Consider the following 19,486-nt stretch of genomic DNA (forward strand, 5'->3'; position numbering starts at 1 on the left):
GTGGGAGCCAGAGGGAGCCGCCCGCGTGCATTATGAGAGCCCCAGGTCGGGCCCAGGGGTGACCTGCTCTGCTCCGCCGACCCCGCTCCCCTGTGTGCGCCCCCCCCCCCGGGCCCAGTCTCCCCGTCCCTCTCCTGGCGCTTTTGTCCACGTCGGGGCGTCTCTGTTGGTTCCCCGGCCGTCGTGGACACGAGAAGAACTCGGGAGTATAAGACACAGGGCTGACCCAGGGAAGCCCCGACTACACTGGGAGCCGCCGCCGCCGCCTTAATTTCCCGCTGAGGACCCTGAGGTCCGAGGAGGCGAGGGCGGGCTCAGCTCTTTTCCCTGCGGGGATGACTGGGAGGCGGCCGGGCCGCTCGGATCTAGTGTAAGAAAGTCCTTTGCACTTTGTCCGGCTTGTAAGAACGGTAAATTGTAAGAAAGGCCTTTTCCTGGGGCTGCACTGAAGCCTCCCTATCGTGGGGTCCCCAGGGAGCCCCTCAAGCTCATCCCCTCCCCCTGCTGGCTCTACTTGGGCTCCGACGGCCAGAGTTCCGGGGCTTGGAGCGAGCCGCTGCCTCGAGGAGTCCCCAGAGAAAGGGCACCTTTATGGGGGGGAGGGGGACTGCGTTTAACTCTGGGGTCAGCAAAGGAGGCGGGGCGGTCTGGGCAGCATCCGGGACTTAGGCAGGAATGGCGGTCCCGCCCCCAAGGACCCTGTGCCTCGCTGAGAGCCAGGTGGGAGAGGGGGCGGAGCGCTTCGGTCCCCATCCTTCCCTCTCCCCAGTGGGAGGGGCGCGGGGAGGGTGATTCCTGCTTCTCTCACGAAGTGAACCCCCTTTTATTAAGCTCCTAGCCAAGACAGCTGAGTGGAGGACGGCCTGGGAGGCGGGAGGCTGGCAGCTGGTGCCTTAATCCCGGAGGGAGGGGCGGGGCAGCGTGATCTAGGCTCCTGATTGGCTGGGAAGGGGGGGATGAGGCGCTGAAGACAACATCTGGCTTGGAGCCGAGGGACTGGGAGGCTGGCGGCGCTCTCCATGGTGCTGAGGACCTGGGGAAGGGGAAGGGCTTGCGGAGAAAGAAGGGCCCGAGCTTAAGGCCTCTGGGAGACTTCCCGCACAAAGCCTCCGCCATGCATCCCGGCAGAGACAGCGGCCAGCGGGGAGGTCGGAGGAAATCCGAGAACCCTCAGGAGAGCCCAGAACTGACTCCCACAATTTCTGAAAAGGAACTGGGGGGAGCAGTGAGGGATCGTTGTTATCCCATTTCACAGAGGAAGAAACTGAGGCTTCTCTGAGTGGAACTTGATGGCTAGAAAGAGATGGAGCCAGGGCTCACACTCAGCCCTTCTCCAGGAGCCTGCCTGATCCTGGGCCACACACACGTACACACACATACACACACACGGAGATCACGTATACAGGCACACGTGCACACTGCAGACACTGCCCACACATGTACAGATGCACATGCATAAACACCACACACGTGCAAGTGCACATAGCTACTGAACACATGCACAATGCCATGTGCATTCATGTACATGTCACAACGTAGAGAACACGCCGTGCACCGTACCCGTACCTGCATGCGATGCACAGGTGCACACACATGCACACCTAGATACTGCACACGTGTACAGGTGCGCTGTAGTGCTACCACAATATGCATGCACATACATGTGCAGATATTGAACATGTGCACATATACTGCCCACATACACAACCTAGAGACTTTGCAATACACACAGGTGCACACAATGCACTGCACATGCACGTTTGCACACATGCACACGCCTAGATACTGCACCATACCATGCAGATATTGCACATGCACACAGAGTGCTCATCTTTATTGTACACAGTTTCTACACCCGTTTATCCACCAGCCCAGCCCATTAGAAAGTGATTATTGGAGGGCAGGATTGGGATCTGGGGACTTATTCCCGTCGTCTAGTCCGGTGTCCGACCCAAAAGAGGAACCTTCCGGATGCTTTGCAACCTGATTTGGGGCCCGCTGCTGGAGGAACAGCGGGCTGGGCCACGTGGAAGGAGCCTTTCCGACTCATCCTCGGGCAAACCGGAAGCAAACGGACGTTGTTTCAGCGCCGATCCCCGGTGGCTGCTGCAGGGCGCCTGGCGGAGTGGGTGCTTAACGATGCTCGTTCATGGAGCCGCTCGCTCGGCCCTCGGGAAGGCTGCGGAGAGATCCCAGACCCGGGAGGTCGAATCCCAGCGGAGAAACCCGGGCTCTGACGGCCCCTCCAGATCTGGATCTTTCCTTTTCTGGGCCCCCATCCCCACGTTTGTGGAGAACAAAGAGAGAAAGTACAGTGTGGGTCGTTGATATCGTTATTAATATTTTTCCCTTAGCCCAATGATGGGTGCCGGCTGTCTAAATGGTGTACAGCACCGGCAAAGAAAAGCGTCTGACCGCTTATCATCAATCACCTCCAAGCTCTCCGAACTCCTCCTCACCTTCTGGGCCCTCAAAGGCCCTCGTGACTCACTGCAAGCAAGGGCACCCCTCTGGGTGCTCCCTCTGGCCCTCCGCCCCCCCATGTCCTAGAGACAGACAGCTCTGGGCCACTTCCAGCGTGGCTTGTTGTAAGGGCCCGGGGAAAGGGCAGGGAAGGTGGGTGGGCGAGGACACCGTCTCCCTCAGTATTCTTCCTTCCGGCTCAGAAGGAGGCTCCAAGGATGTTGGCAGAGAGGTGGAAGGGTTGGGGGAGGAGGGGCCGGGCCCGCCAGCCCCTGGCAGTGAGGGCCGTTCCGAACGGCGCGGTGGGCGTCAGCTGCTGCTCCCCGGGCTGTCGGCGCTGGGGGGAGGTCCCGAGCTGTCTTGGCTGGGGGGCTGCACCGTCTCCACTGTTCCCTCCAGGCTCCCGCTAGGGAATACCACGTAGCGGGTAGTGCCTGAACCTGGAGGGTCCTGCATGTTCTCCTTGCTGTGCCTGATTCCGTAGCCAAAGTAAACGCCAAACCCTGCAGGGGGAGAGGAAGGTTAATCTCCCCAGGAGGCCTGGGCCCACCTGGGACGGTGGTGAGGGCCTAGAGGCTGGTGCATACCGGGAAGCCTCGGGAGCCAGAAGAGAAATCTGGAGAGGACATGGAGCCCCCAGTATCCAAGAGGTTTCTGGTCCAAACATTACGTGATCAGCCTCTGTCTGAACACCTCCAGACATGGGGAATCTCATTTAACAACTATGTCATTATTATAAGTTTTCTTTGTAATCCTGTGCATTTTATTTTCTGCATTATTATGAGAAGGGGTAGTCAGACGATCCAAACAACTAGGTCAGACCCCACCCCCTCGCTCTAGAGACTCTCCTTTGGGATGCCAGTAACAGAGAGCTTCTAATTCTGCTAAGGAGCCTGGGGTCCAGAGGGAAGGACCCCAGCCAGATCAGAACAGACAGACTTGGAAGGTTTCCTGAAGGCTTCCATGATCAACTCCCTCCTCCTCCCCAATCTGAGCCTTCAAAGTGAGCCCCAACTAGATGGTAAAATGGCGATGGTTTATTTGAAAGGGATGAGGCCCCATCCTCAGAGCAGGGACAGAATATTCACTGGAAGCCCCTTGAGGCCAGGGAACATTTATTTTTGTCTTTGCTTCTCCAGGGCCTCAAAAAGCATTTGACCCACAGTCGCTGTCTGCTGCATTAAAGCACAGTGATGTGGGGAGATGACCATGTTCCCAGCCCCACAGAGACCTCATTGGCTCCCCAGAATGACACTGAGATACTCACCTATCAGCAACCAGACCGCAAAGCGCAGCCAGGTCATATAGCTCAGTTTCAACATGAGACAGATGTTCAGAAAGATGCTGAGGGCTGGAGTCAGGGGCACCCAAGGGATCTAGAAGATAAAGCAGGGCAAGGCTCAAGTACAGCAGGGTGGGGAGAGAGTGGGAGAGGGAAACTGGACAGGTGTGTGGGGGGAGATCTGCTCAGCCCCCTTCCCAAAGGAAGGAGTGGCTCAGATATACCAAGATTATCAGCTTAACCAAAGCTTCTCTCCTTCACTTGCAATGGCTCCTCGTTACCACGTTTCATCTCAAAACCTCTTCAGCCTTCGCCAAGGGTGAGAAGAGTCATCATTGTCTCTGAAACCAATTTTCTTTGCAGGTATACAAACAGAAGTGGGAGCATCAAAGAACTTGCAGGTGGTAGGAGAGTGAATGGGCAGATGTGTTCTAGAGGGGACTCTAGAGATCCCAGATGTGAGTGTGAGGAGCGTAGAGGACTCTGAACATTTGTTCTGCAGCAGTCATTTAGTCAATCAAAAAGCAGACATTATGTACCACTATGTGATAAACACTGTGCTAAATGCTGGGGTATTGTGCCTAAGAATGTGAGTGCACCTTGGAAATAAATGCAAAACTATATATGAAGTATTCTCAGAAAAGCCCTGGGCTAAATGAACCAAACTCACTCTCTTTCCCAGAACCTCCCTGTCCTGCCCTTCTCTATTACTGTCCAGGGCACCCCCCCTCCTTCCAGTTCTTCAGACTCCCAACCCAGGAGTCATTCTACACTCTTCCCAGTCCATTTCCCTCCACACATACATCCACACTGTTGACAAGGCCTATCCATTTCACTTCTGCCATAGCTCTTGTCCATTTCACCTTGGCATCATAACTTGTCAATTTCACCTTTGTAGCATTTCTACCCCCCCCCCAGATTCTCTTGTCCATTTCACCTTTGTAAGATGTCATGTCTATTTCAGCCTCTGCCATCTTTCTTATCCATTTCACCTTTTCAGTATCTCTGTTGATTTCACTTTTGCAGCTTTTCTTGTCTGTTTCACTTTTGCAAGATGCCTTGTCTGACCTCTGCCACTTTTTTTGTCCATTTCACCTTTGCAAGATGCTTTGTCTATTTCACCTCTGCCACCTTTCTTGTCCATTTCACTTTTTCAATGTCTCTGTCAATTTCACATTTGTGGCATTTCCACCCCCAGATTCTCTTGTCCATTTCACCTCTTCAATAGTTCTTGTCCATTTCACCTTTGCAAGATACCTTGTCTATTTTACCTCTGTCACCTTTCTTGTCCATTTCACCTTTTCAGTATCTCTGTCAGTTTCACCGTTTTAGCATCTCTACCCCCAGTTCTTTTGTCCATTTCACCTTTGCTAGATGCTGTTGGAATCCTTACTAACTGCTAACTAATTAGAGTTGATCTAATCTTACAAGAAGATGTTTTGGGCAGAACCTGAAACAAGGTACTAAGTAGAACTAATTAGTACAATGCTTGTGTTTGCATCTTTACTCATTGGAGTTCACAAGTATGCCAGCTTCACAAAGTAAACTTTGTAACTTTGGGAATTCACACCTCCCTTAAAGCTCTTAGGGCCAGAGAGCACTATGGGAGAAAACCCATAATTCCTCTCTCTCGTATCCCACAAGTCCTCCCTCTTGTATAAAAGAAACAGATAGAGGCTCTCGATCAGATTTCACTGAAATGACATGAAGAATGGAGCTGGCTGGAAGCTGAAGAAAGCAGAGGCAGAGGCTGAAGGACAGAATCCTTGGATTTGGCGACATTCGGAGGGAGCTCTTGGAACCAAGCAGAGAGATAGACCTCTAAGCTAACCGGGCTATATTGGAGATAATAAAAGATCTGAACTTTTATCACCCGGCTGTGTTTTGAGAAGAACAAGATCACCACAAGATGCCTTGTTGATTTTGCCTCTGTAGCCTTTCTTGTCCATTTCACTTTTCAGTATCTCTGTTGATTTCACCTTTGCAGCTTTTCTTGTTCATTTTACCTTTATAATGTCACTTCCCTATGGAACCTCCTTCTCTCCTCTGACACTGCCCCCGATCTGGTGCAGATCCTCATCACCTCATACTTGAACGAGATCAGGAAAGGGAGGTCTACTTGCTTTAGGTCTCTTCCTCTAAAATCTATCCTCCACTCAGCCACCAAAGTGATTTTCCTAAAGTGCAGATCCAATAGGATCATCCTCTACTTAACAACATCCAATGACTCCCTATTACTTCCAGGATCAAATATAGAATACTCTGGCTGGCATTCGAAGCCCCTATCTTTCCAGTCTTCTTAGACCTTGCTCCCCACAAGACATTCTTTGCTATAGTGACGCTGACCTACTAGCCATTCCACAAATAAGACCCTCTATCTCTCTGATTTGGATATATTTTCTGGCTGTTCCCCATGCCTGGTACACACTCCCTCCTCTCCTCTGACAATTGACCTCCCTGGCTTCCTTGAAGTCCCAGTTAAAATCTCATCTTCTACAGAAAGCCTTCCCCAGCCTCTTTTAAGGCCTTTCCTCTGTGATTATCTTTAGTTTATCCTACAAATAGCTTTCTCTACTTAATTGTGTTGTTGTATTCCCCATTTGAGTGTGAGCTTCTTGAGGCCAGGTGAGGAACTCTGAATACCCAGCACTTAACACAGCTGCCTGGCATACAAGTGCGTTAATAAATGCTTATTTGCTGACTGTTTTTCACCTCTTGGCTTCCTTTAAGACTCAATTCAAACCCCACCTTCTGCAGCCATCCTTCCCCAGGCCCCCAATTTACTAATTTACATATTGCCTCACCTACTAGAATAGGCTCCCCCTTTGAAGGCAGGGACTCTTTTTGTCTTTGTGTGCTCAGTGCTTCACAAAGCACTTGGCACACAGTAGGTGTTTAATAAATGCATGTCTGCCACTTTGCACAGAGCTGGTGTGCATACTGACAAGTATGTGTGACTCAATGAGCACTGAGATGCCACTAAATTGGGCACTTCTGTGATTCTTGAAAGGAGGGAAGTTAGAAGAGAGGGCAAAAGTAAGGGGAGGTTGGAGGCAGCTGAGGAAGAAAGGCTCCCTGAGAGGGTGGGTTACACAGAGAGGAAGGAAAGTCACCTGGAAAGTATCCTGGTTTGGCTGCTGCTGATGGGCCCCGAGGAGGAGAAGGCTGAACAGGAAGGCCAGGCTGCAGAGAACCAGCAGGAAGATGGAGCACCATCGGGGCAGGTGCAGCGGGGAATCCCCAAAGAGAAGCACGCCACTGAGCCCAAAGGCGGACACCATGAGGCCCCCCAGGGCCCAGGTGACAGAGGCCCCCGAGCCACAGCGGGTGCTCAGGAAGGGCAGATAGCGTCGCCAGGCTAGCTTGAGCTGGCCTGGCTCAGCAACCTCAGCCTGCGTGACCCCCACCAGCTGCAGCCTGTCAGAAAAGGACTCGTACTGCTTGGAGGGTGGGCCTGGGCTGGATGGGCCCGGGGGCGAGCTGGGGGCCGGCGCTCTCTGGAAGCGAAGAACGATGATGCTGGCGGCCACAAAGGTGTAGGCCAGCAGCGTCCCGATGGACAAGAACTGGACCAGGGCCTCCAGGTCTAGGATCAGGGCCAGCAGCGCCATGAGGCTTCCGAACACGACAATGGCGATGACCGGCACCTGGGTCTTGGGGTGCACGCGGGCAAACACCTGGAAGAAGAGTCCATCGGTGGCCATGGCGTAGACGATCCTCGGCAGGGAGAAGAGGCTGCTGAGCAGAACGGTGTTCATGGCTGGAGGAGAGACCCAGAACCAGGTCAACTCAGAGGGGGAGGGGAATGGGAGGGAGAACTCAGGGGCAAGGTCAGGGGGCTGGAGGGGCGCCCTGGGAAAGGCCCAGCTCCTAGGTCACTGGGGAGCTGCTGGGGCTGCTCCCCCAACCCCGCCTGCCCACCAGAGCTGGTAATGGTCTCACACACTCACACATCCTCTTGTGTTAGCTCATTGGATCTCTGCAAAAACCCAAAGATAAGGGCGATTATCACCCCCATTTTACAGATAGGGAAACTGAGGCTGATAGCGGGTTCAGGTAAGTCTTCCTGACTAAGACTGTGACTCTCAGCTCGCAGCAATCTGTGGCTCTAGTTAGAGATCACCCTGGGAGTCCTCAACTGGGGAATGGCCCTTACTCAGCCTGCCTGGGCCTCGACATCTCCATCTGCGAAATGATGGGACTGGACAAGGTCACTCTTACTTCTCAGTGCTAGGACCTCTGAACCAGCTCTGGGGCTTAAGTATTTGTGCAGTTCCCAACAGAGCCTGCAAAGCAGACTTGTGTTAGGTATATTTGAAAGGGCAGCACCAGCCCAGAAGTCAGGAGGACCTGAGTTCAGATCCGAGCTCAGATACTTAACACTTCCTGGCTGGATGATGCTGGGGAAGTCACTTACCCCCAATTGCCCCAGGGGAAAAAAAAGGCAATTGAGACTTATCTCATTCTACGGGTGCTCTTTGCATTGCTGCTGTGTTGATGTTACTCATCTAAAAGCCTTTTTTTTTTTTTTTTTTTTTTGGCTTTTTTGTCATTGAAATTGTCTATTACAACGGTTAAAATTACCTCTTCCTTCTCTGGCTAATTCGTAACTGTGAAAGCTCTCGCCTGATCTCCGATTGTTTACTTAATCCTCACCATGACCACGGAGACAAGTACTCTTGTTGTCCCATTTGGCAGATGAGGCAACTGAGGCCCAGCGAGGTTCAATGGCTCGCGTCTGCTCGGACCCAGCCCTCTCCTGAATGTGCCTCCTGGGTCTGTCACACAGCTCACCCTGACCTGCCGACAGTCGGACCGCCCTGGCCAGGCCACCAAGGCTCTCCCCAGACTCGGGGGAGGGTGGGCGTGTGAACCTCACAGACAAAGCTCCCGGCAGGGCTGGTGAGCCCCGCCCCGCGCAGGTGACTGAGCCCCGCCCCCGGCAGGTGACCGAGCCCCGCCCTCGCAGGGTGACAGCCCCGCCCCCGGCAGGTGACCGAGCCCCGCCCTCGCAGGGTGACAGCCCCGCCCCCGGCAGGTGACCGAGCCCGGGGCGGAGCCGGGCGCCCCGTGGGGACCGGCCCCTCCGCCCGCCCCCACTCACCGCAGATGGATCCCACGGCCACGATGAAGCCGGCCCAGCCGTAGCCCCGCCGGTAGAAGGCGTCGGCCAGGGCCGACTCGGGGTCCAGGCTGTGCCAGGGCACCATCAGCGTCAGCACCATGGACACCAGGATGTAGGCCCCGGCCGCCAGGCCCAGGGAGATGGCGATGGCCAGGGGCACCGAGCGCTTGGGGTTCCGGGCCTCCTCGCTGGAGGCCGCGATGACGTCGAAGCCCACGAAGGCGTAGAAGCAGGTGGCGGTGCCCGCCAGGATGCCCGAGACGCCGAAGGGGGCGAAGCCGCCCTCCCGCGCGCTCCAGTTCTCGGGCCGCGCCAGCACGAGGCCCAGGACCACGATGAAGACGATGACCCCCAGGCTGAGCGCGGAGAAGATGTGGTTGAGCCAGGAGGAGACGCGGGCGCCGCAGGACACGAAGGCGGCGGCCAGCAGCAGGATGCCCGCGGCCAGGAAGTCGGGGTAGCGCGCCAGGAAGGGCACCTGCCACTCCTCCACGTGGCTCTCCGTGAAGTTGCGGATCCGGTGGCTGAAGACGGAGTCCAGGTAGCCGCTCCAGGCGCGGGCCACGGCGGCGCCGCCGATCATGTACTCCAGGAGCACGTTCCAGCCGATGAGGAAGGCCCAGAACTCGCCCATGCTCACGTAGGTGAACATGTAGGCCGAGCCCGTGCGGGGCACGCGGGCCCCGAACTCGGCGTAGCACAGCGCGGCCAGCAGCGAGGCCACGGCGGCCAGGGCGAAGGAGACCAGCACCGCGGGGCCCGTCAGCTCCTTGGCCACCGTGCCCGTGAGCACGTACAGCCCCGAGCCCACCATGCCCCCGATGCCCAGCAGCGCCAGGTCCAGCGTGGACAGGCAGCGCCTCAGCGACGTCTCCATCGTGGTGTCCTCCAGGCGCTTCAGCCGGTTCAGCTTCTGGCAGAGGCGCGCCAGGCCCGCGGCACTGGGCAGCCCCCACGCCATGCCGGGGCGGCGGGCGGAGCTGCGGACGGAGGAGGGGCGGGGCCGGCACCGGTCTGGAAAAGACAGGGAGGGTCTGAGCTCCCGAACTGCGGCCCCCAACCCCCTCCCCTGGTCCCGAGTCACCGACTCTTCCCCAGGCTGACCCTCACGCACTGGGGTGAGCGCTAGGGCTGTGAAGTAGGGAAATCTCGGAGCCTGCCCTCCGTGTGGTAAATAAGAGAGGGAGAGAGAGGGGGGGAGGAGGAGGAGGAGGAGGAGGAGAAGGAGGAGGAAGAGGAGGAGGAGGAGGAAGAGGAAGAGGAGGAGGAGGAGGAGGAGGAGGAAAGAGAGAGAAACAGAGACAGAGAGACAAGGAGAGAGAAAGAGACAGAAACAGGGAGAGAGGGAGGAGGAAGAGGAGGAGGAAGAGGAAATCTAGGGCTGGGTGTAAATGGCAAGAAAGGGAGAAAGAGAGAAACAGAGACAGAGAGACAAGAAGAGAAAGAGAGGAGGAGGAGGAAAAAGAGGAGGAGGAGGAGGAGGAGAAGGAAAAGGAGGAAAGAGAGAGAAAGAGAGAGAGAGAAACAGACAGAGACAAGGAGAGAGACAGAGACAGAAACAGGGAGAGAGGGAGGAGGAGAAGGAAGAGGAGGAAAGAGAGAGAGAAAGGGAGAGAGAAACAGAGACAGAAACAGGGAGAGAAAGGGAGGAGGAGGAGGAGGAAAAAGAGCAAGATAGAAACAGAGAGTGGCTGAGCTCCAGACATGGCCCTTCAGTCCCACAATGCCTTCACCCGCTGTCGGCTAATCACAGGTTCTTAACCAAGGCCGACCCTTTCTCACGCACTGAATTATGTACCAGGACTATGAAGTAGGGAAAAATCACGGCCCCTGCCCTCCGTGTGGTAAATAAGAGAGGGAGAGCAGGTGGGGGGAGAGAAAGAGGGAAGGAGGAGGAGGGGGAAAGAGAGACAGAGACAGAGACAGAAACAGGGAGAGAAAGGGAAAGAGAGGCAGAGACAGACAGGGAGACAGACACGACAGACAGAGACAAAGGGAGACAGAGAGACAGCTTCACCCTATTGAGCTCAGTGTCCCCATAGATAAAACAGAGAGGGAAACGGCAAACTCCTGCAGTGTCTGCCGAGAAAAGCCCATGGGGGGAGAGGAGGGGAAACAGGGTCGGACAGGACAGAAAAAGACCGGTCAGCAACATCCACAACACCCACAGATGCCTGAAAGCAGACGTGTGGACTCGCAGGAGGCCCCTCCATGGAAATGGGTGTGCAGACTCTGCAGAGGCAACGTGCGAATGCTGGACATACTGTGTATGTGTGAGTGTGTGTGTGAGTGTATTTGTGTGTGTGTGTGAGTGAGTGAGTGAGTGTGTGAGTGTGTGTGTGAGTGTATTTGTGTGTGAGTGAGTGAGTGAGTGTGTGTGTGTGACCGTGTCTCCGTCCCTGCGCCCCAGCTGTCTCCCCCATGCCAACGCGGGCTCAGCTCCTTGAGAAGGGGCTTTTTCATTCTCTACCTTTGGAGCCCCAGCAAATGCTCGGGCTGATTGACAGCCGGGGCCTCTCCGAGTCAGAACTAGAGCCCGCCTCCTCCGCTCCCCCTCCTAAGCCGGAGCAGCTCAGACCACGGAAAGGGTCCGGGAGAAGCTTCCGGATACACACAGATGGGAGCAGGAGGGGGAGGGCTCAGAGGAAGAAAAGCGATGAGGATGGAGAGGGAGCCCCAAACCCTGCAGTCCACAAAGGAAGCCACCGCCCGGTCTGTCCCGCAGCCGTCTGTCCCGCAGCCCCGTCTGTCCCGCAGCCCGTCTGTCCCGCAGCCCCGTCTGTCCCGTAGCCGGGCTCTGCTTCCCGTAGACAAGCACAGCCTCCCTCCCGGATGCAGTTACTTGAGCCGGTTTGGCCAGCTCCGCTGGCCTCTCTCCACGGCCAGAGCCGGATTTCTCACTTAAAGAAGGCAGGGAAGCCGGATCTCCCTCTCCCCTCTCCGGGGGAGGGACCACACGGACTCTCTCTTCACTAGTGGGAGGGAGGACAGCGCGGGTGGGAGGGGGATCAGCTGGGACGTCCTTCCGTGGACGGGGCTGGGGGGAAGGACCTGGAGGGCTCTCCCCTGATCAGGGGCCGAAGAGCAGGACAGAAACCCGAGCCCTTCGTGCGCCTTGTGTGTTCCAGCCGGATCGGCAAGGCAGAAGCTGAAAGCGACCCTTTCTCCAAGGAAACGGGAGCTCCCGCTAACAGCCTCTGCCTCCGCCACTGCCCGTGGGGCAGGGGCGGCTCCCAGAGCTTGCTCGGCTGCCATCTGTGCTTCCTGTCAGCGGGCCAAGTGCCCGTAGGGACTGCCACCTCCCCGGCCCACAGGCTTGGGCCCCGTCCCGCTGGCCCCCTCCCTCTCCCTACTTGTCAGCTCTTCCCTCGCGGAACCTTTACCCACCCCCCCCTTCGGCCTTGACTTTCACCCAAGCTGCATCCCTGCCCAGCCCCCCCTCACCTCCTGCCCTCCCCTCCACCCATCCCACCCGCCGGCCTCCATCTTTCCTTTCCCACTCCAATCTTTGGCCAATCGTGCCCTTTGCGCGCCCTCCGGCTCTCCCCTTCGCCCTCCCCGCTCTTGCCTCCCCAGACCTCCCCTCAACCTTGTCCTCTCCTGGGTCCGCACTCTCTGCTAGCCCCTCCCCACCTCCCCTGGCTGCTTCAGGCTCTGATCAGTTCCAGCCCGGGCCCGAGCCTCCTTCCCCTGGCGCTGACGGCTCTGGGAGAGGGAGGGGGAGGCAGGAGCCGACGGAAGGCCGCCTTGGGGCTGCATCCTCTGCCCTCAGCCCGGCACCGGCAGACCGCGCCACGTTTAGCAGTTTGGGGAGCGGAGAAGGGCGGGAGGGAGAAGGGAAAGCCGGAGGGGAGCAGGTGGGGTTGGAGGGTGGAGGCGGACGAAAAAGAAAGCAGCCCTGGGGATGGCTTTTCTCCGGGAGCCAAAATGGAGGCAGGCGGCGCGCCGGAAGGCCAGGGCCTCCCCGGGGACAGGCCTTCCCCCCTCGGCTCTCCGAAAGGAGGTGTCCCCCCCTCCCAGCCGGGGAAGCCGGGGGCCCGCGAGGGGCCGGGTACGCTCCGGGCGCCGCTCCGCTGGCCGGGATGGGAGGGGGGCCGGGGACCCCCAAATCCCGACTTTGTCCGCTCGCCCGACGCGCCCCGAGAGCTCGGGGGGGGGCTCTCCAGACTGGCTGGGGAGGAGAGGCCCCCACCCCCATCCCCAAGCCGGCCCCGCAGGGACTGCGCGCTGCGGGCTCTCGGGCCGCCCCGGCCGCTCAGCACCACAGCCAGCTCCCAGCGCCCTCAGCCCCGCTCAGCCCCGCTCAGCCCCGCGCCGCCCCCGCCCCCGCTCTCGGACCTACTCCTTCAGGCCCCCCCGGGCCTCCGCTCCATCCGCGGCGTCCCGGATGATTCCTGCTGCCGCCCTCCGGGCCCGAGGCGGGTGCGGGACGGTCGGGGACGGGGGCAATCCACGGGTGAGGACGGGGAGAGGGGAGCTAAGGCACACCGCGAGCCCGGCGCGGGAGACCCACCTGCAGCCTCTGCGGCTCCTCCGCTTTGTAGCCCCGCCTCAGCGGCTCAGCCCCACCCCACCTAGCGGGCAGGGCCGCCCATCCAGGCCGGGCGGGGAAGGCGGAGAGGACGGCGCCCCTGCGTTCGGAGGAGGGGGAGGGCACTGAGTCCTGCCCCCCTCTTCCCTCCCCCCCTCCGGTATCTGCTACTGCCCCCCACCTTCCCACTAGCTCATCTCCACTGACCTTTAGCCCGCCCCCACCGGCCTCTTTCCCCTGACCTCGCTCACCTGGCTCTCCCTTTACACTGACGCTCACACCCCCTTAGTTCCTCCTACTGGCTCCTCCACACTGACCCTTAACCCTCCGCCCCCTCCCACTGACCCATCTCCATGCATCCTCGGTCCGCACTGAGGTCTCCACCCTCCCTCCCCACTGGTACTCAGCCCGCCTGCCCCGTCCCTTTGTGCCGAGCCCTCCCTCCCTCCCCACTCCCTCTATCCTGATTTCCTCTATCCCGACCCTAACTCCCCGCTAGCCCCACTGATCCCCTGATCTCTCACTGCCTCCTCCCCATTCCCCATCCCTCCTTACTCCCTACCCTCCCTCTGCTACCCTCCCTCCGTATCCCCCCTCCGGTAACCCCCTGTGGTACCTCCCTCCAGTATCCCTCCTTCCCCCCTCAGGTATCTCCCCTTAGGTATCCTTTCTCAGCTACCCTCCCTCCAGTACCCCCCTCCAGTACCCCTCCTCCGTATCCTCCCTCCCGTATCCCCCCTCTGGTACCCCCCTCCAGTATCCCATGCTGATGTGACTGTCACCCTCTCCGCCTCCTCAGAGACCTTCCTCACTGCCCCCTCCCCATTCAAGGCAACATTAACATTCAAGTCCCACAAGCGTCTGGGAAGTGCTACATGCCGAGCTAAGTAAGAGAGGGAGACCCCACCCAAAGGGGGAAATGGCCGGGGCCCCTAGAGCTTCCTCCTATGGGGGAGCACGGTACAAAATATACAGAAAGGAAATGGAGGGGGGGTGACCAAAGGGCTTAGGAGAGGGGACCTAGGAGAAGGTGGGGTCCCAAGCCAGCGGTCGGCGGGTCAGCGGGCACAGACTGCAGCTCCCACTGGGGCCGGGTACCGGGAGGCCTTGGGAATGCAAGGACAAGGAGTGGGGCTCCCTGCTCTAGGGAGAGACAAATACCCAGAGAGCCTTCCACGCATGGGGCACAGCCCAGGCAAAGCTGCAGAGGTCAGGGGTGAGTTGTCCAATTGGCGCAACATGACAGTTTGGATCTAAAAGTCCATTGAGGCGGTGAGAGGAAACCACCATGGAAGGGCAGGATAGATGTGCAGAGAATGGAGAATGGGGTTTTTTTCCCCTTTCTCTTTTGAACTTGACAAATGGGGAAATTTATTTTGCCTGAATATACACGTTTGTGACACTATTGTTTCTCTTGCCCTCTCAACAGGAAGAAGGGAGAGGGAAAGAATTGGAATTCAAAATAATATTGAATTTTAAAATAAGAAAATTAGCCCAAGATGAGTTGGGAATTTAAATACCTAAAAAGGAAGCTTGCCAGCCCTGAAGTCAGGAGGACGTGAGTTCAAATCTGGCCTCAGACACTTAACACTTCCTAGCTGTGTGACCCTGCAAGTCACTTAACCACAAATGCTTCAGCAAAATAAATAAATAAAAATAAAGGATGCTTGCATTTTACTCTGGATGCAATAGGGAGCCACTGAAGCCTCGTCAGCAGGAGAGCGACACGGTCAGTCGGTCAGTCAGTCAATAGACATTATGAAGTACCTCGGGTCTGGCACTGTGCCCATCCCCATGGGTTGACCCAAAGAAAGCAGAAAGTTAAATTGAAAACCCAACCCCTAGTAGCTCACATGGAAATGGTGTGGACACACAAGCTGGAAGCAGAGTGAGCTGGGGATAAGACACAGAGGGAAGGCTGTTGTAGAAAGGAGGGATTTAGCTGGGATCTCAAGGAAGTCTGGGAATCCAGGGGAAGGAGATGAGGAGGGAGAGGGAGCACCATCAGAAAAAAGGCCTGGGGTCTGGAGATGGAGTGTGTCACGGCTGCTCTGGCTGATGTCCATGAATTGCAAAGCATGGTGGGAGCGGGAAGGTGTCAGAGACTTGGAAGCGGGGCAGGTTATGAAGGGCTTTGGATGCTGAGGGACTGTCAAGAGGTCATAAGCCAGTCAATGAACAGCCAATGGGCATTTATTAAGCCCTTACTATGTTCCAGGGGGTGGCTAAGTGGTACAGTGGATAGAACATGGGGCCCAGAGTCAGGAAGCCTCATCTTCCCGAGTTCAAATACAGCCTCACACTTGCTGTGTGAGGCTGGGCAAGCCACTTCCCCTGTGTACCTCAGTTTCCTCATCTGTAAAATGAGCTGGAGAAAGAAATGGCCAAGCCCTCCAGTATCTGTGCCGAGAAAACCAGAGATGAGGTCACAGAGAGTCAGACACAACCCAAAGTACTTAACAACCACAACAAATTGTGACTAAGTTCCTTACAATTATCTCATTTGATCTGGACAACAACCCTAAGAGGGAGGTGTTATCATTATCATTACCTCCATTTTACAGTTGAGGAAACTGAAACAGGCAGCCAAAAGTGAAGAGATTTATTACAGGTAGGCGATGTCTCAGGCTGATCTTCCTGATATCTGACCACCTCCCGTTTATTCAGTCCCTCTTTTTGCAGCCCAAGACCATATAACCTTGTGGGCTAGCCCAGTGCAGTGCTGAAGCACGTGCTTCCAGACTCCTGATGCATCATTTGTTAGGAATCCGGACTAACCAGCTTCTGGATCTTAGGGAGCACAAAAACAGGCCCTGCTCACCTTTCTACCGATCGCAAAAGGTGCGATGGGCTGCGTCAACAGCGTACAAACCGTCCACAAAGACATGCAGTGCGAGCGATAGGGTGCCTTCCTAGGGGAGGTGTAGCAACAAGCTAAGGTCCCCTGGCCTCCGGGGTAGCTCCACAAACTCTGCTGGCTGTCAGATAACGATCTGCTGCTCAGCAATAACAGAATTTCGGAGACAATAATGAGGTACATATTATACCACTCCTCGAGTCTACCTGGGAGTCATAAAATCAGCATATCGGTGGCACGAAGCACCTGGTCTCTAACTTTTTCCTATAAATTTATCTTCTTGCTTCTGGCTCTTTGCTAAATAATTTTGGAACTTAGCTTGCTGTAGTTGACATTACAATTAGAGGACTTGGAGATGGATCCGAGCCTAAAAATTCTTTTGAGATACCTCCAAACTTTTGTGGGTCTCCTTTGAACCCCAACAGTTGGTGGCCCTACTTGGATAGAATCCTTGTCAAGGTTAGCCCCCGTTCTTTTCTCCCTCTGTCCTATAACTGGGACACCCCAAGCCTCTAGGAAAGCTTGTCAGGTTGTTAGGAGTTCCACCATCAGCAAACTTTCCTTGACTGGGGACACCCGGTCTTAGGAGTTTTTGCAATTTTGGCTCAGTTTCCTCCTGACTAGGGAACCTTTGCCACCCTCCCCGGGATGCCGGAAGCGAGGTGCTATGGGAATAGCAATTTTCTGGCTTGTGCTTTCAAAGATGGGACAGTTCTCTTCCATGTCATTTTGTGTCTGCTCTATGTAGAATGTCTCTGTCTGTTCTGTGAGCTAGATTTTATTGCCTGGAAAGATTTAACATGCAGCCAGCAAGAAAAAACTTCTGCACTGTAGTTAATACACTGGGAAATATTCCATAACGTCCTTGACTTTAAAATTAAATTAAACATATACATAAATTTCCTTGACTTTTAAATTAAATTAAACATATATATATATATTTACTTTATACTTTATTTACTTATAAATTAAAAAGGGAAGAGCCTGACTTTATTCTCTTTAGATCCTATTTCTGGCCAGGCTGGGGGGCTACAGAAATAATTAGCTAATTAAAATGATAAAACCATTCAACTAATGTCTTAACAGATTCTCAAGGTTTTAAGGGAAGTGATTAAGGACTTTGGCAACTAATTAGATTGCAAGAAAAAATTCCTGAGACATTGGGGTTAATTCCAAGAATTTACCTCATTCTGAAAGAAGAGAGTGAAAAAGAAAAAAAACTAGGTAAACAGGTAAAATACACTCATGTCTTGTTTAGAGTCCCTTTCTGCTCCACTGGGGAAGGAAAGCCATGAATTATTGAGAGGGGTGCCTTTCTGAACTGTCACAGGTGGATGCCTTATCTGGGCAAAAGCTGGGAGGAGAACCTTGGCCTCTGTTCATGGTTAGAGCCTTCTGATTCAGATTACCAGTTCTATTTCTTTGTTTCCCACCTGATTACTCCTGAGTCTGGCTATAAAGTAGAATTGTAACTGCATGATTGGTGATCTAATTTAGAAAAGCCTTTTATGAACAGTGGGGCCAGACCTTAAGTGTCTTGACTCAGTCCCTTAGACCTGATCCCAGGGTCTTTTCTTACTTCTCTTGGAGGATTTGGATGTAGGAGCTTTGACTTTGTTATCATCTTCTGAGTGTGTATTTTGATCTTCCTTGTTACCATATTAACTTTTTTTTTTTTTCTTGCTGGGACAATTTGGGGTTAAGCAATTTGCCCAGGATTACACAGCCAAGAAGTGTGAAGTGTCTGAGGCCAGATTTGAACTCAGGTTCTCCTCACTTCAAGGTTGGTGCTCCATCCACTGCACCACCTAGCTGCCCCCTCATAGTAACTTTCAATGGTCAGAAACTTTTTCTGTCGTCTGCTCATTTTACTAGCCTATTAATTGGCTCTTAACTCTTTGTTAAACATATATATTTTAACATGTTTAACATATATTGGATTACTTGCCATCTGGGGAAGGGAGTGGAGGAAAGGGGGGGATTTGGAACACAAGGTTTTGCAAGGGTCAATGGTGAAAAATTATGCATGTTTTGAAAATAAAAAGCTTTAATAAAAAAAGATAATTGTGTTAATATGTATGCCTATTTTGGATTTAACATATATTTTTACTATGTTTAACATAAATTATTTGCCATCTAGGGAAGGGGGTGGGACGAAGGGAAGAAAATACAGGAACACAAAGTTTTTCAAGGGTAAATGTTGAAAAATTGTCCATGCATGTTTTGAAAATAAAAAGCTTTAATAAAAAAAGTTTCAGTTTCAAAAACAAAAACAAAAACAAAACCTCTTTGTTAAAGTAGGACTCTGTTTCCAGAGTGGAGGGGGCTCTGTCCCAAGCTTCAGGAGTTCTGTGTTGCTGTTTTGAAAAGTCCTTCTAGGAAGCTGACCACAGGCACGCTTTCCTGCCCTGGAAGTGTTAGGTATGTCCCTGCCCCACTGTAGCTATAAGATCTGGCATGCTGATGGGAGCTGAGGCTCCATGGACCAGAGCTGGGCTGGCACTGCACACCAGACCTTCTCCACTGACCTTCCAAGCCCTCCCCAATGTCCCCAGGCAGGGAGGTCCAGAAGGACCAGAAGGTCCAGCACTACTGCTGATTGAGAGGTCACCCTTGCTGACGCTGGGGTCTGGGCCAGAGCTGGGATTGCGCACTGGGGTCCCACCCGGGAGTCACAGGCTTTCTCTGCTGACCTCCCACGTTCTCTTCAGTGTCTTTGGGCTGAGAAGCCACAGCACTGACTCAGAGGTCAGATCGGGCAAGGTTGAGACTGGGTCCTGCCCCAGGACTCCCACCTTGGACTTATTGACCTTTTCTGCTTAGTTTCTAAATTGTCTTTGGCTGGAAAATATTCCGCTCCATGTTTTGGATGTGCTGATGCCCTAAAATTTGTTTAGAGTCATTTGGAAGGAATTTGGAGCAGTTTGGGGGAGGAGTTGGGCAAGTTCCTGTCTTTGCTCCACTATCTTGGCTCCGCTCCTCCACAATTGCTTACTTCTCAAAGCAACTTGACTTGGTGATTTTGGGGTGACCCTCCTGCCTTAGAGCAGTGGCTGCCATGGCCCTTCTAATTGAGGAAGCCTCCAAGCTCATCCTAGATTAGCCATTGGAGGTTCTAACCCCGCCCCCCACAGGGTTCAGAGCATTTTGGAAGCCAGAGGTCATCAGACTCCCCTGCCAGGCACCCCGATTTGACTCTCTGGCTGTGTCCCAGTCTCAGTCCTGCCC

The 19,486-nt window shown here is 54.7% G+C and overlaps 1 protein-coding gene across 3 annotated transcripts; it reads right to left on the reverse strand.

Moving 5' to 3' along the window:
- Nucleotides 1–1,804: 1,804 nt before the first annotated feature.
- On the reverse strand, nt 1,805–13,495 carry SLC7A4 (solute carrier family 7 member 4). Of its 3 annotated transcripts, none has more exons than XM_051973288.1 (5): nt 13,384–13,495; nt 8,850–9,884; nt 6,859–7,505; nt 3,731–3,839; nt 1,805–2,966 (listed from the first exon to the last, which is right to left on the reverse strand). In XM_051973288.1, exons 2-5 carry the CDS (start codon nt 9,829–9,831, stop codon nt 2,773–2,775), a joined length of 1,932 nt encoding a protein of 643 aa, XP_051829248.1. In that variant the 5' UTR covers nt 9,832–9,884; nt 13,384–13,495; the 3' UTR covers nt 1,805–2,772. The 3 variants fall into 3 exon arrangements, with proteins under 3 accessions (XP_051829248.1, XP_051829249.1, XP_051829250.1); XM_051973289.1 differs by lacking the exon at nt 13,384–13,495 and adding an exon at nt 13,213–13,304; XM_051973290.1 differs by lacking the exon at nt 13,384–13,495 and adding an exon at nt 13,209–13,297.
- Nucleotides 13,496–19,486: the final 5,991 nt, after the last annotated feature.

This window comes from Antechinus flavipes, chromosome 1, assembly GCF_016432865.1.
Source record: "Antechinus flavipes isolate AdamAnt ecotype Samford, QLD, Australia chromosome 1, AdamAnt_v2, whole genome shotgun sequence".
Classification (NCBI taxonomy): Eukaryota; Metazoa; Chordata; class Mammalia; order Dasyuromorphia; family Dasyuridae; genus Antechinus; species Antechinus flavipes.

What these genes read in the sequence shown, in the direction of transcription:
- SLC7A4 (XM_051973288.1), bottom strand. Translation starts at nt 9,831, where the DNA reads ATGGCGTGGGGGCTGCCCAGTGCCGCGGGCCTGGCGCGCCTCTGCCAG. An exon ending in CAAACCAGGATACTTTCCAG is followed by an intron (nt 3,840 to 6,858) that starts GTGACTTTCCTT and finishes TTTATCTTCTAG; the next exon opens with ATCCCTTGGGTGCCCCTGAC. An exon ending in TGCGGTCTGGTTGCTGATAG is followed by an intron (nt 2,967 to 3,730) that starts GTGAGTATCTCA and finishes CTCCCCCTGCAG; the next exon opens with GGTTTGGCGTTTACTTTGGC.